This window comes from Cololabis saira, chromosome 3 (genome assembly GCF_033807715.1).
Source record: "Cololabis saira isolate AMF1-May2022 chromosome 3, fColSai1.1, whole genome shotgun sequence".
Lineage (NCBI taxonomy): Eukaryota > Metazoa > Chordata > Actinopteri > Beloniformes > Belonidae > Cololabis > Cololabis saira.
In genome coordinates, this window is record NC_084589.1 from 23,706,444 (window position 1) to 23,718,875 (window position 12,432).

The following is a 12,432-nucleotide window of genomic DNA, read 5'->3' on the forward strand; positions in this document are numbered from 1 at the left end:
AAGGTGTTTGCCCTACAAACGCAGCCATTCTTTTGTGGCTCATAGATGTAGCATTGTATAAATAAAGAGATGGATAAACATTGAGTACCGTTGCAAATATAGATATATGAACTTTTATTCATTACCTGGAGTGTTTGATTCCAAAGATGTAAAGCAATGAATTAAAGTCACAATGAAGGTAATAGTACATTAAATAGAAACTTGGGGGTAAAATGGTATTCAGGTGGCTTTCTGTGCACCAACAGGCCCCTGAAAACAACTTGAATGGCCTGTCATAAGCTAATAGGGGTCCTGGTGCCTTCCTTACACCGTGCATCCTTTGAGGCTCCCAGGAATTCCTCTTTGATTGCTGCACATCCTCCCAGTTGCTTCAGTAACTTGGCCATAAAACGCGGATTCGTCTGGAGCATTTGGAGTGAGGTGCAATAAAGCGTCTGAGACCAAGGTTATTAACTGTGACTTAAGGGGACTGAAAACAACGGCTGGGAGCGTTGAAATCTGTGTTCACGGACATTTTCGTCGTCATTTGTTTCTGCATGTTGGCGTGGTGGGAATGCTCAGCTCGGGTCGGCCCGCTGACTTTGTCCACTAGGTGGCGCTCCTCAGATCAATGTCATTGCCGTGAATTGAAAGATGTAAAAGAAGTTTGATTCAGCACTCCCTGGATTCTGGACTTCTTTAAGGTAGGTACAGAAATATTATAATCTAAATTTTATCACGAATTATTGGGATTTAAAGAGATGATTTCCCATCTAAAAGTCACAAAGCTGAAGTCACTGTGAGGTGATGGTGATGGTGGTGTGTGTGTGTGTGTGTGTGTGTGTGTGTGTGTGTGTGTGTGTGTGTGTGTGTGTGTGTGTGTGTGTTGGACTTCACAGTCGGGGAAGGCTCTCTGGTTCCAGTTTTTGTAATAGATACTTCTGTACAAAGAGGTAAAGTCTTTTTTTTAATCATCTTTACATTTTAAAGACATACCTCACTTTTAAACGTTTTGCCTGATTTACGAATATAGGTGGACGTTAGGAGAGCTACAAAAAAGAAAAATAGGACACTTTATATCGCTCAGTATAGACCATTTATCCGCCTGAAGACCGCCCGTTGAATTCGCGTGTGCGAAAAGCACACGAAGAGCTGCAGGAGAGGAAAAGTGAGACATTTTGACATGAATATTGGATTGGATATCATTTTTCTAATAAACCTGTAAAATTAAATGAATGAAAAACAACTCCCATAAAATACAATGTTTTGTGGGATTCGTTATATAATAAAAGGATCAAAGAAGAGCACAGCGATCTCAGAAACATGACAGGAAATAATCCGGTTGGGTTATTGGATACTTGCATTCATTGCTGTGCAAAAGCTGTAGGTTTTCCGACCGTAAATGGCTGTTCATAAACTGTGGCTCTGATTTCTAGACTTTATGGTTCCGGGCTCAAAGGGGGATAGACGTGACCGATGTTGTATTTCAGAGCGAACCCCATCTTCAGAGGCATTTTTGGCTGACCTAAATCTCGGCCGGCCTGTGTGATAAACACCAACTCCACTGACCGGCTTGTGTTTATATGAGGCAGGTATGAATATTTCTGCTTTCCTTTACAATAAGTTGATCCTATAGCGCATCAATCCTGGAAAAAGCTTGTGCATTGTGGTTATCTGCTCATATGATGAGAAACAGCTGATGTTTTTATATGGTTTTATGTGGAGAACTTAAACGGTAAATTATCCTAGAGTAGACTTATAAATGGACACATTTCCGCAACTTCACATTTTGTACAATAGATACAAGAAATTGGTTATTGTTAAATAATTTAGTTTATTTATATTAGACAGCCTCCTATACTAACAGTATCTTATATTTCTGGACAAAAACCATTACAGACACGCTGAATATTTCTGTCGTTCTGTCGATACAACACAGATTTAAAACAATTGTAAATATTTAATTTATCCTTTAGAATAAATGAGTAGCTGTTAACTTCATAACTTAAATATATTTAGATGAAAAAACTAAGAGATGGTGTTGTAATGAGATGTTTTTCTCCGTGCGTGTTTGTGATAACATACTCGTACAAATTCCCCTTTGGTTCTTCGGGAACACGAGGTAAACAAGTTTCAGTGTATCCTTTCTGTAACAAAATAACTGCAGTCTTCACAATACGGGGCTTTAATAAAGTAAACGTAAAGCTCCAGGGTTTGTTCAGCTGTGGCGCTTCGACGTGTTCGTCCCCTTTAGAAATGCTCAAAAAGCCTCTGGGATGCCATTGGACACACGGTAAATACATAAATAAAGATAAATACATTTTTCTTCCATATGAATTGTTGTATAGATAACTTTGATGAATGTAAATAGATACATACGCAAAAAATGTATTAAAATAAGAAAGAAATCCAGTTTGATAAATACGTTTTTTTTTCAGAGGAAGCGGCATACTATATCTTACTACTGTTGTATTATTCATAATACTTTTATTTAACAATAAATCCTTTATTTTCTGTGGAGCTTTTATTTTCAAATGCAATATTTAATTACAATACTTTTTCTTTCTTTTTTGTTTTTTTATTAATGTAACATTTATTTCGTGGCTTTAATTTTTTTTTTTTAACCCATGTCTTCAAATGCGGAGCTGTGGTTATTTGATTGGGTCAGACATGGCAGCAGCATCGTTTTAAAGTGTGAAGAACACACAAAAATACTTTATGAATGGGTGAAGGTGTCTTGTTGACACATCAGCAAGAAACATTTGGTGCTTTGGAGACTCTGTGGTCTCTGGCACCATGACCTTGTCTGACTGACTGACTGACTTGTTGTGATAAACCCACCCACTCAGAGCTAGATTTGTGGATTTGTTGGCAGAATTTGAATACTTTTCAGACCATTGCAGGAACCTCTTGTTGTTTTTAGAGTAGCTAAAGTCCAATCTCGTCTTTTAGGAAACAGGAGCGGTCCAAAGGACAAACATTACTGATGTCACTACTCCAAGAACACCTCTCACAGCCACTTTCAAAACTACATACCCAGCATACAAATACAGTATGTACTGCTTACTGGTCCAGCAGTAGTCCTTAGTATGTGTCATGTGACCTAAAAGGGGTCATGCCATGGCATTGCTGGCAACTGGTGACATGAATGCTGTGACCGGCTCCAGAAGTATTGTTGCATTGCATTGTCGGACATAGTCAGCAGGCAGTCTGGTCAGTTCAGGATATTTCCCCAGAAGTATTATACCATACTGCAGGTTATACAATTTGCTCACATCTTGCATACTGTGTACAACATTTTGACATAATTTGTATTCAGTATAGAGTGTAATTTCCAAACTGACTATAGTCTGGCTTGACTCCATGAGAGAGAAAAGCATGAGAACTGCTGCACACCTAGGGTGTTGTCCTTGTGGTGCATTATAGGAGACGGTGTACTGTGTGAGAAAACAGTCACCTCTAACCATCTTCTGTGTGGTCACCGTAGATGTAAATATATCGGAAACCACTGCACAGAGGTTTTGTCTAAGTGGACGGCCATTTTGTCAGATGAGCTGAGTTTACAATATCTGGCTTTTATTTGAGCAGCAGCTTCTAGCTGCAGGCCTAATGGTGAACACTGTTTAACAACTGAACCCCAGATGTCATTTTCTTCTTACAATTTCACACCCCTGTTACATCGTACAACAGAAACAAACCAACAAACATTGTTTGTTTAATGAATAATGAATGAATCAATCAACTTTAATGGTATTGCAGTTGTTTTACAATAGGTGAGAAGAAAGGAGAAGAGGATGTGAGAGAAGTGCGGACTCAAACCAAATGTATACAAGATATGATGATTTCAGAAATGTTTTGCAAAATCACATGTTATAATCTAAATACCTGAAACATATCTTTTTATTAAGTCTTATACCATATTTATTTTGAAACAGTCAAAACAGTCTTGCTCTTGGGCACTTTCTTGTGCTTCTTCACTTGAAATAAATTCAAGTTGTCCACTGAAAAAGATAAATCATTCAATTAAAAGTGTTTTTTCTATTGCATCAATTATATACATGTATTTTATTTCTTTCAGGATGTTTTTAAAATACATTTTCTTGGAATATTTATTCATTTCATAACAATATTCTTTTCTACTTGCTTATTTGACCTATTTAACTATAACTAACTTGGTTGTTCATTGTTGTTGGAAGCAATATTACATATTGTGCCTTTGCAATAAAAGGTTTTTTGGCGCAGTGCACAAAATATACAGTCAGATAAGCTCTAAAGCTCTGACACAAGTGATTTTGAATTTCCGTGGCAATACCAGCAAAATGTGATAGTGTCTATACTGTCCATGAGGAATTTTAAAACTAAAGTCCAGTAATGACCATCAGAGCAGCACAGGAAAAGAAGACACAGAGCTTTTTGTATGTGATGCACCCTTAGAGGCACCTCTGCAACCCTTCGTTTTTACAGTGCTGTAAAAGCGGCTGTAAAGCATGGCATTGTACATAATTGTTAGGGACAGCTTTCAACAGCTGAGTTGTCAAACGTGTTGGCGCTGTTGTGGTTACATTTACGTAGACTGCTCCAGGGTTATAGGTGGTGGTTAACCATCATTTTTAGCACATGTGAAAGATTTCACCAAAACTCTGCATATACGCATTTCGCCCCATGGCTTTTCTCTTTCTAAAACAAAATATATGACACAGTGCTGGCCGCTCGGACTGGGAGGAGTCTCTCTCCTGGTGTTTTAATTGGCTACAGACTTCAGTGAGAAGCGTGAGTATCAGTAATTATTCAGCAATGTTTTGCACAAGAAATGTCAGCCAGATAGGGCTATCTTCATCGCGCCGTCAAATTACACCACAACGATGTCATGTTCCAACAACCAAGCAGGAAACTCATTTTTCGTGGACTCCTTAATCAACGTGAGAGCCGACAGCGGTTCATATTACCAAAGTAACAGCCTGTACTTGCCGCCGGCGTCGGAATATTCCTATGGACTGTCCGGTGGTTTTCCTGGCGTCGGTAAGCGCGGCGAGCCGCAGAGCCGCGGCGCGCTGCCCTGCTCCGCTCCCTATGTGCAGGGCATGGAAACGTGGCTGGACACGCCGAGACCCTGCACCCGGGTGCAGGATCAGCCCACTGGCCAGCACTTGCCTTCATTCTCACCCAGTATAAAGGAGGAGAGCGCGTGTTGCCTGTACGAGTCAGACAAATGCCCTAAAGGAGCGATAGTAGATGACATTTCCTACTCGGCCGCATCATGCCCCGTTACCGGCAACACTGTGCCCGTCCCGGGATACTTCCGTCTGTCTCAGACGTACATGCCCTCCAGACTTTATCACGATGCGCAGCCCAACGTGAGCAGCTTCAGCACGCAGAGAGCTGCCCACTTGGACGGCCCAGCCAGCTCCCACCAGCCGCCGGCGGTGGCCGCCTCCGCGGGGCCGGAGCGCGGGGAGAGCCGCGAGGAGGAGGCGGCGGTGTCCGCGGCCGGCGGCCCCCCGGCCAGGGAGGAGGACAGCCGGCTCTCGTCGGAGAGGTCATTCTCCCCGGAACCAGCGGAGACCTGCACCCCGGGCTGTCCAGAAAAGACCGTAAAAGGTGAAGAGCTGACAGAGTCTGCAGAATCGTGACGTACAATTCACAGGATGCTTAATTATAATTAGCCCAATGCGTTTTTTTTTTTTTTAGAGCAGCTCGTTGTTTTATAGGCTGCATCCCCCCCTGTTTTACTATAAGGCTAAATACACGTGGAAGAATGCCGTGGATCAGTTCAGTTCTGTGTAAAATTGACCATGACTTAACCAATCAGGGGATCAGGGTTAGTCTTAATATCCCAATTTAACACTGTGGTGTTAAAATTCCATTTAATCAATCAATTCAGTTCATTTGAACTTGCAACATAATTAGGTTGAACAACGGTTAATTTTATTGTGTATTCAAAGAAAATCACAAGGTCAACTGAAGCGTAATCGGGTTGTCCTGCATGACCACCATTTGATTTTGTTCTTATCCAGGCCTTGTTATGATTTCAACAAACTTTGGGGACTGATAAGATCCACTAAACTGAAGTGACTGCTAAACCAGGGTAATTGCATGGATCCCTATTGTGCGTAAAATGGCACTGGAGATCAAATGCAATTACATTTAAGGGCCGTGTAGCGATGTCAGACAAAACATGAAGCCTCGGGCTATATGGAAACGCCTTATCACTGTCTAACATAAAAGTATGGGGGTTTGAGCTTGTTCTGGTAGCGCTTTTGTGGTTTTGTGGAACACACTTCATTTAATGGCGTTTGTGGCACTTGTTGCCTTCAGTAATACTGTGGCTCATTTTCATAGGAGATGGGAAAATAGACACCACGGCCAACTGGCTCACAGCTAAGAGCGGCAGGAAGAAGCGCTGCCCCTACACCAAACACCAGACACTGGAGCTGGAGAAGGAGTTTCTCTTCAATATGTACTTGACGAGGGAGCGCCGTCTGGAGATCAGCCGCTGTGTTCACCTCACCGACAGGCAAGTCAAAATCTGGTTCCAGAACCGGAGGATGAAACTGAAAAAAATGAGCCGGGAAAACAGGATCCGAGAGCTCTCTACCAATTTCAGTTTCTCCTAAGACTTTGACGATAGACGCCTTCCTGCAGGCAAGGCGAGGACGCCTGTGCAAAAGCCCCCCACCCAACTGTGAGAATGTCCGTGGAAAATATGACCCTGTACTGCTAACTTATTGATTGTTGTCGTTCAAAGCTTTTTTTTTTCACGTCTGGTTAATTTCGTGGATTTGTATTTTTACTCGGTTACATTTGTAACGTGGATCTATTTAAAATGTTCAGAATATGACCACAATCTTTCAAGAGTTTTCAGGATTGTACATAGTGTATATCAATATGAGTGAAATTTGCATGCTGGACTGACCTTTGGGAATATCTGTGTTACAGTTACATGTAGGCATTTATGTGACCATTAAAGGACCCAAGACGTCTAGTGAATATTTGCACATTTTGCTGGTCAAATTAATAAAACCATCCCTGTAAGCGCATATGTCTTTTTTTTTTGGCTCATAAAAGAGATAGATGGAGCTGTGGAAGCTGGCGCATTTACAAGAGGAAATGCCTTTCTGACTAGACTTTGTGCACAGTAAATATTATTCCAGTTGTTAGACGTGATGTTTTGTGTAGTTTGGTAATTAAATGGATGTGTGAGGGCTGCACACACGTTGCAGCCTTTTCTTAGGAAACTGGGACTGAAATATATATCGAGACTAAGGCTACTGTTTTCTGGTAGCTATAGGCAAATGATATACGCAGATTAAAAAAAGGGAAATTGGCAAGAATATATATATATATATATATATATATATATATATATATATATATATATATATATATATATATATATATATATATATATATATATAGTAGTATATAGTACATTCCAGTTTTATAATGTATATGCGCGCAGCCAGCTTGTATAGTAGCCTATATGATATTATTTGTATTGTTTTCATGAGACATGTGTGATCATTTTATTTATGTATCATCTGTTTATTAAAAGTGAATAAGGGGTTTTATTGCAATGCATAGCATAGCATACATGCATAGCTTGAGGGATTTTTTTTTCTTTTTAATTTATGGGGAGTTTTAAATATGCAGCCAAAAGGCTGTTCATTGCTGGAGGTTGCAGCATTTAATTTTGAAAATACGTTTTCATCATGTCCATAGTCTTAAATGTGTAATAAATGCTGGTAAATGAAAGAACTGAGACCTGTAAAAGTCCAAGAGAAGAGCGGAGCACAGACAAGGCCTCGGTTATGATCATTGCAGTCTGTCAGTTGCCTCCAAAATGCCGGATGCGTCTGCCTGCGCCAGAGAATGGACACAACGGCTGAGCTTTATTGGCGATATTTAGCTTAGACAGCCAGGCTGTAACCTTAAGAAAAACAACTCAATTGCCCGTGATATAAAGGACCGTTATATAGCACCCACATAACTTCAGACCGCTTTCCGTCTTGGATTGCCTTTAGATGGAGCCACGCTTGTACAAGCTAGTGTGCATCTTGGAAACTGTCCCATAGGTGCTGCAAAAGCCAATGGTCGTTTAATCACACCTTTGCTCAGTCTGATAAAAGAAAAATGATATCTTCAAATATTATGTATGTCACTCAGTAGTAAAAGCCTTTTTAAGACTTTTTAAAGTAAGTGCTTGATGGAAATGTATCATTAAATCACTCTTAATTCAAAATTAAAAATAATTACATTTACATGTTCACACATGCATTTAAAAATAAGCTATTGATTGGCAATTTCACAAATGCACGCCTGCAAGTATTACTGCCCTCGCCCTCATTCACAATTTCACTAACACGAGATCTCGAAATTCATAATGTTCATTGCTTATAAAAGACAATATTTGCCCATAAAAACACAGGGATTTGCTATTAAAATATGGTGGGGAAAATGGTGGCCATTTAGCTGAGCAGTATAGGCTGATTTATTATTTATTGTTCTGTCCCACGGTCACGTGTTTGGGGCGCCCTATCCAGTCTTGGACAAGGTTCAACTTACAGAAAGCATAGCTTCTCGGTGCAGCAAGAAAGCAGCACCGTATCATGCAATGAATCCATTTTTTTCATAACATCACAGGACTGCAGAGCGCAGGTTGGTTTTGCGCAGATTGGTTTTGCATTTTAGTTTGCTTTGGTTTATTTTTGCAATGTCGACGCTGGGCGCGAGCTATTATGTTGACTCGCGGATCCTTCCTGAGGAAGATATGGCACCGAGGTACTCATCATCTGCAGGGGTGGAGCAGACAGTGCAGGTCACCGAATATGGCGCTCAGGAGTCCTGCCTTTTGCAGGCGAAATCTTCTATTTTTGGCGGATCTTGGAGTACCATCTCGGCCCACCCTCCGAGCGCGGCCACCCCGACCTATATCCATCACCATTACACAAGCGGGGAGAGCGATGGCGTGTTTACGCGCTCCTGGACGTTGGATCCGGTCTCCACGTCCCTGTGTTTGACGGGATTACCATCGACAACCATGCACTATGAGATAAAACCCGAGCCCGTGATTGGAAGTGCCGAATGCACGACTTTGGAGACTCACACACCTCTTTTGTCTGACATTGAAAACGGGGCGTCCTTTGCAGAGATTCCCTGCGAGACATCAGGCACATCCAAAGCTGAAGCGGATCCGACGCCACAGGAAAACATGGAGAAAGATGCAAGTAAGGAATGAAGTGTCCTCAATTTACTCCCTTCATTTTGTGCGCTAATTCACAACAAAATTCCCTATATTACCTTTTTATTTTCTTAAATAGAGAACGTCAGATATTGCTATAGCGCGACCGGTAGGCTACTTTGATTTTTGCAAAATCTCCCAAGAAAATTAGCTGATTTTTTTAAAAAATTCTGAATCCTCCTAATATTGTTTTTTTTTCCAGAATATTAAACACGTTTCGATATCAGTAACATCATATGTCCTGGTCTTATTTTAGAGCATTAATAACTGTGTGTCGTGGTCCCTTTTCCAGATAACCCATCATCGAGCTGGCTGCACGCAAAGCCCACCAGAAAAAAACGCTGCCCCTACACAAAACATCAGATCCTTGAACTGGAAAAGGAGTTTCTGTTCAATATGTACCTCCCCAGGGATCGTAGGTATGAGGTCGCGAGACTCCTGAATTTGACGGAGAGACAGGTAAAAATATGGTTTCAGAACCGCAGGATGAAGATGAAGAAAGACAACAAAGAGCGACGGAGGGACAGCTAAAGTCCTGTAGACGGATGGAGGATTAAGAGCCTGTAGAGGGGGAAGGGGCTGCTCATATTCCTAACCTGTTACATGTGTTGTTGTATATTTGTGTTGTTAAAAACAACGCTGGATGTGTTTGTTGTTCTCTCTTCAGTATTTCATGTTCGTGAGAGGTCAAAGTGTCGTGATGATTTTAATTGTCTTGCATTTTGCGCACAGCGCTAGTTAACTGTATACCACTTGTTATTTGCATGTAATTACCCGTGACCACCTGAATGTTATGAAGCTACCTATGTTTTCTTAATTAAGTTATTATTTTTGCAGCCTTGAGCGTTTTTATTTAATTGTGGGGATTCTAAGTATTTGTGAAAAAAACATGCGTACACTTGAAATACCTCGTTCTTCCTAATTTCAATCAAAATAAAATGTGGTTTGTACAGCACATGGGAACGATTATGGTGTAGTCTTGATTTGTTTCCATATTTCCATTTTAAAAGAAAAAAAAATCAAGACATTCAAATAACTGATCCTATCACTTAGACAAAGTTAAGGCTTGGCTACTCACCAGATTATTTAATTATTATTTATTATTTGCATCAGTTTTTAATATTCCCGTGTCAGATTTATTTTCCCCTTTTTCTGGCAAATTCCTCCCGTTGAAAAAAGAAATCTTGCTGGTAAAAGCAGCAGAAAACAGAGTTTTTTAGTACATGTTGCTCGTGGCTATTGAGTTTTATGGCCGGCTGCTAATGTCGACAACCGGAAAGAGCTACTTCAAATGGCCTGCCAGTTTTTTTCTTTAGATTTTTCTTTTCCTTTTATTATGTAATAATTGTAATATAACATGATTTTATCACATAATGATGAAAAGTAATAATGAGCCCGCAATTTATGACAGTAACACCCATTGTTTAGCAATCACTGCTGGCGTATATAGGACAATAAGCTTTCGGTTTTAAAAGTTGTGGTTGCTTGTTCAGCTAAAACTCGATTATTAAGTTGGAAAAAAACATAGTCGTAATCACTTGATGCTATCCTTAAAAGCTGATGACTTTTAAAAATATTTTTTTTCAAATGAGAGTTAGTCGCTCATACATCGTAAACAAGTCCGCTATGCAAACATTTAAAGTGCAGAAACAGTGAGAACAAGTTGAAGCAACACTAAAAACTAAAAAAAGCTTTCAGGGGTTTGCACCTAATTATTATGACTATTTTTTAATTACCAGCGTCTATTTTCTGGTATTTGGACGGGGAAGGCTTTTGTTTGATCCCCTTTCAAACTAGACTAGTTGCCCTCTGCAGTAAACCGCAATCACAGCCTAAACTGTTTATAAGGTGCGAAAACAGCGAAGCATTTTGGAGGCTCAGCGGCAGCAGGCGAGCAGCATTTCTGATCTGGCTCCAGCAAACAGTCAAATATGTGACATGACTGGAAGGAAGATAGGCCTGAAGCAGTGTGACACATACACACACACACACACACACACACACACACACACACACACACACACACACACACACACACACACACACACACACACACACACACACACACACACACACACACACACACACACACACACACACACACACACACAGAGGTGGAGGATGCAGCAGGGGTGCAGATGTGTTTGTCTCAAAAGGTCTAATTACTTTACAACCGTCTACCAACAATTAGACTGTCTCGGTGCAGAAGCATCCGTTTGTTCTCAGGATAACAGTCAATGACACAACGACACACTGAAAGAACCTTCAATTTAGCGTTTATCCCATGGTCACTGCAAACTGCCATGGATTAAACAGAAAAATGGTTAACAATGACAGCTGATAAGAAAAAAAAAACATTAAAACGAGCACACGTTAGGAAGGCTAACTAAACTGAAAAACTCAAACCAGCCCACACAGCAGCTCAGATGAGACGACGGCGTCCATCTCTGTGCTATGCAGTGATGCTGCGCTCCAACAGCCAGCAGGTGGCGCCAGCGGCTCGTCCTAGGATTTAAGTGGATGATGCGTTCAGGGACCTGGAAAAACCCCTGAACGCACACTTCTACTGGCTGATGGGAAAATGTGGCTTTGAATCCCTTTCTGTTTCATTTTATGGTAATTTAAAATATTCGTATCTAATGAAATGAATTTCAGCTAGAGTTATTTTCTCATTTACTGTTAAAAAGTATGAATTGTCTATCATAATTGTTTCTGTTTTTGTAGTTTAAAATAACATAGGCTAAATCAGTAAGCTAATCACATTTAACATGTAAAAAAACCGAACAGAAATTTTAAGGATGAAACATATTCTCTTGTGCAGTAAAGACACAGATAGTGACATTATATTACCAGCCTTTCCTGGGCACTAGAAAAGATTGTGGTGCATAAATGGGATTCTTGTCCGATCTCCATGAATGTTGGGCAGGATATCCTCTGTGCAGCCATGAGTAGCCATGCTGCAGCAACACAGAAAGTTGCTAGGAAGTTGTTTGGGGCAACCTTTTATGACCCCTATACATCACACCTCCTGACAGCAGGAGTGACAGAGGAGGCCACTCTGCAGAAGTTCATGGGAGCAAAGTTGTGAGCGAATGGAAGTCTGTACAGCATTTGGCATAGTAGAACAGATGAACTTAACTGAACTGAAGCTATCATTCATTTTTAGACAACTTTATATATTAAAGGATGTTATATGCAAATATAGGCTCCATCTC

The 12,432-nt window shown here is 40.6% G+C and overlaps 2 protein-coding genes across 2 annotated transcripts; both read left to right on the forward strand.

Annotated features, from left to right (window-relative positions):
- The first annotated feature begins 4,626 nt into the window (after positions 1-4,626).
- On the forward strand, positions 4,627-7,297 carry hoxa10b (homeobox A10b). Its single transcript, XM_061716675.1, has 2 exons — positions 4,627-5,577; positions 6,319-7,297. The coding sequence occupies exons 1-2, from the start codon at positions 4,842-4,844 to the stop codon at positions 6,591-6,593; spliced, it is 1,011 nt and encodes a 336-aa protein (XP_061572659.1). The 5' UTR covers positions 4,627-4,841; the 3' UTR covers positions 6,594-7,297.
- Positions 7,298-8,568: 1,271 nt separating this feature from the next.
- Positions 8,569-10,720, forward strand: hoxa9b (homeobox A9b). The gene is made up of 2 exons (XM_061718330.1): positions 8,569-9,203; positions 9,510-10,720. The coding sequence occupies exons 1-2, from the start codon at positions 8,690-8,692 to the stop codon at positions 9,746-9,748; spliced, it is 753 nt and encodes a 250-aa protein (XP_061574314.1). The 5' UTR covers positions 8,569-8,689; the 3' UTR covers positions 9,749-10,720.
- The last annotated feature ends 1,712 nt before the right edge of the window (positions 10,721-12,432 follow it).

Coding starts and splice junctions, on each gene's coding strand:
- hoxa9b (XM_061718330.1), top strand. CDS start 8,690: ATGTCGACGCTGGGCGCGAGCTATTATGTTGACTCGCGGATCCTTCCT. Junction 9,204..9,509: donor AAACATGGAGAAAGATGCAA/GTAAGGAATGAA, acceptor TCCCTTTTCCAG/ATAACCCATCATCGAGCTGG.
- hoxa10b (XM_061716675.1), top strand. CDS start 4,842: ATGTCATGTTCCAACAACCAAGCAGGAAACTCATTTTTCGTGGACTCC. Junction 5,578..6,318: donor TCCAGAAAAGACCGTAAAAG/GTGAAGAGCTGA, acceptor TCATTTTCATAG/GAGATGGGAAAATAGACACC.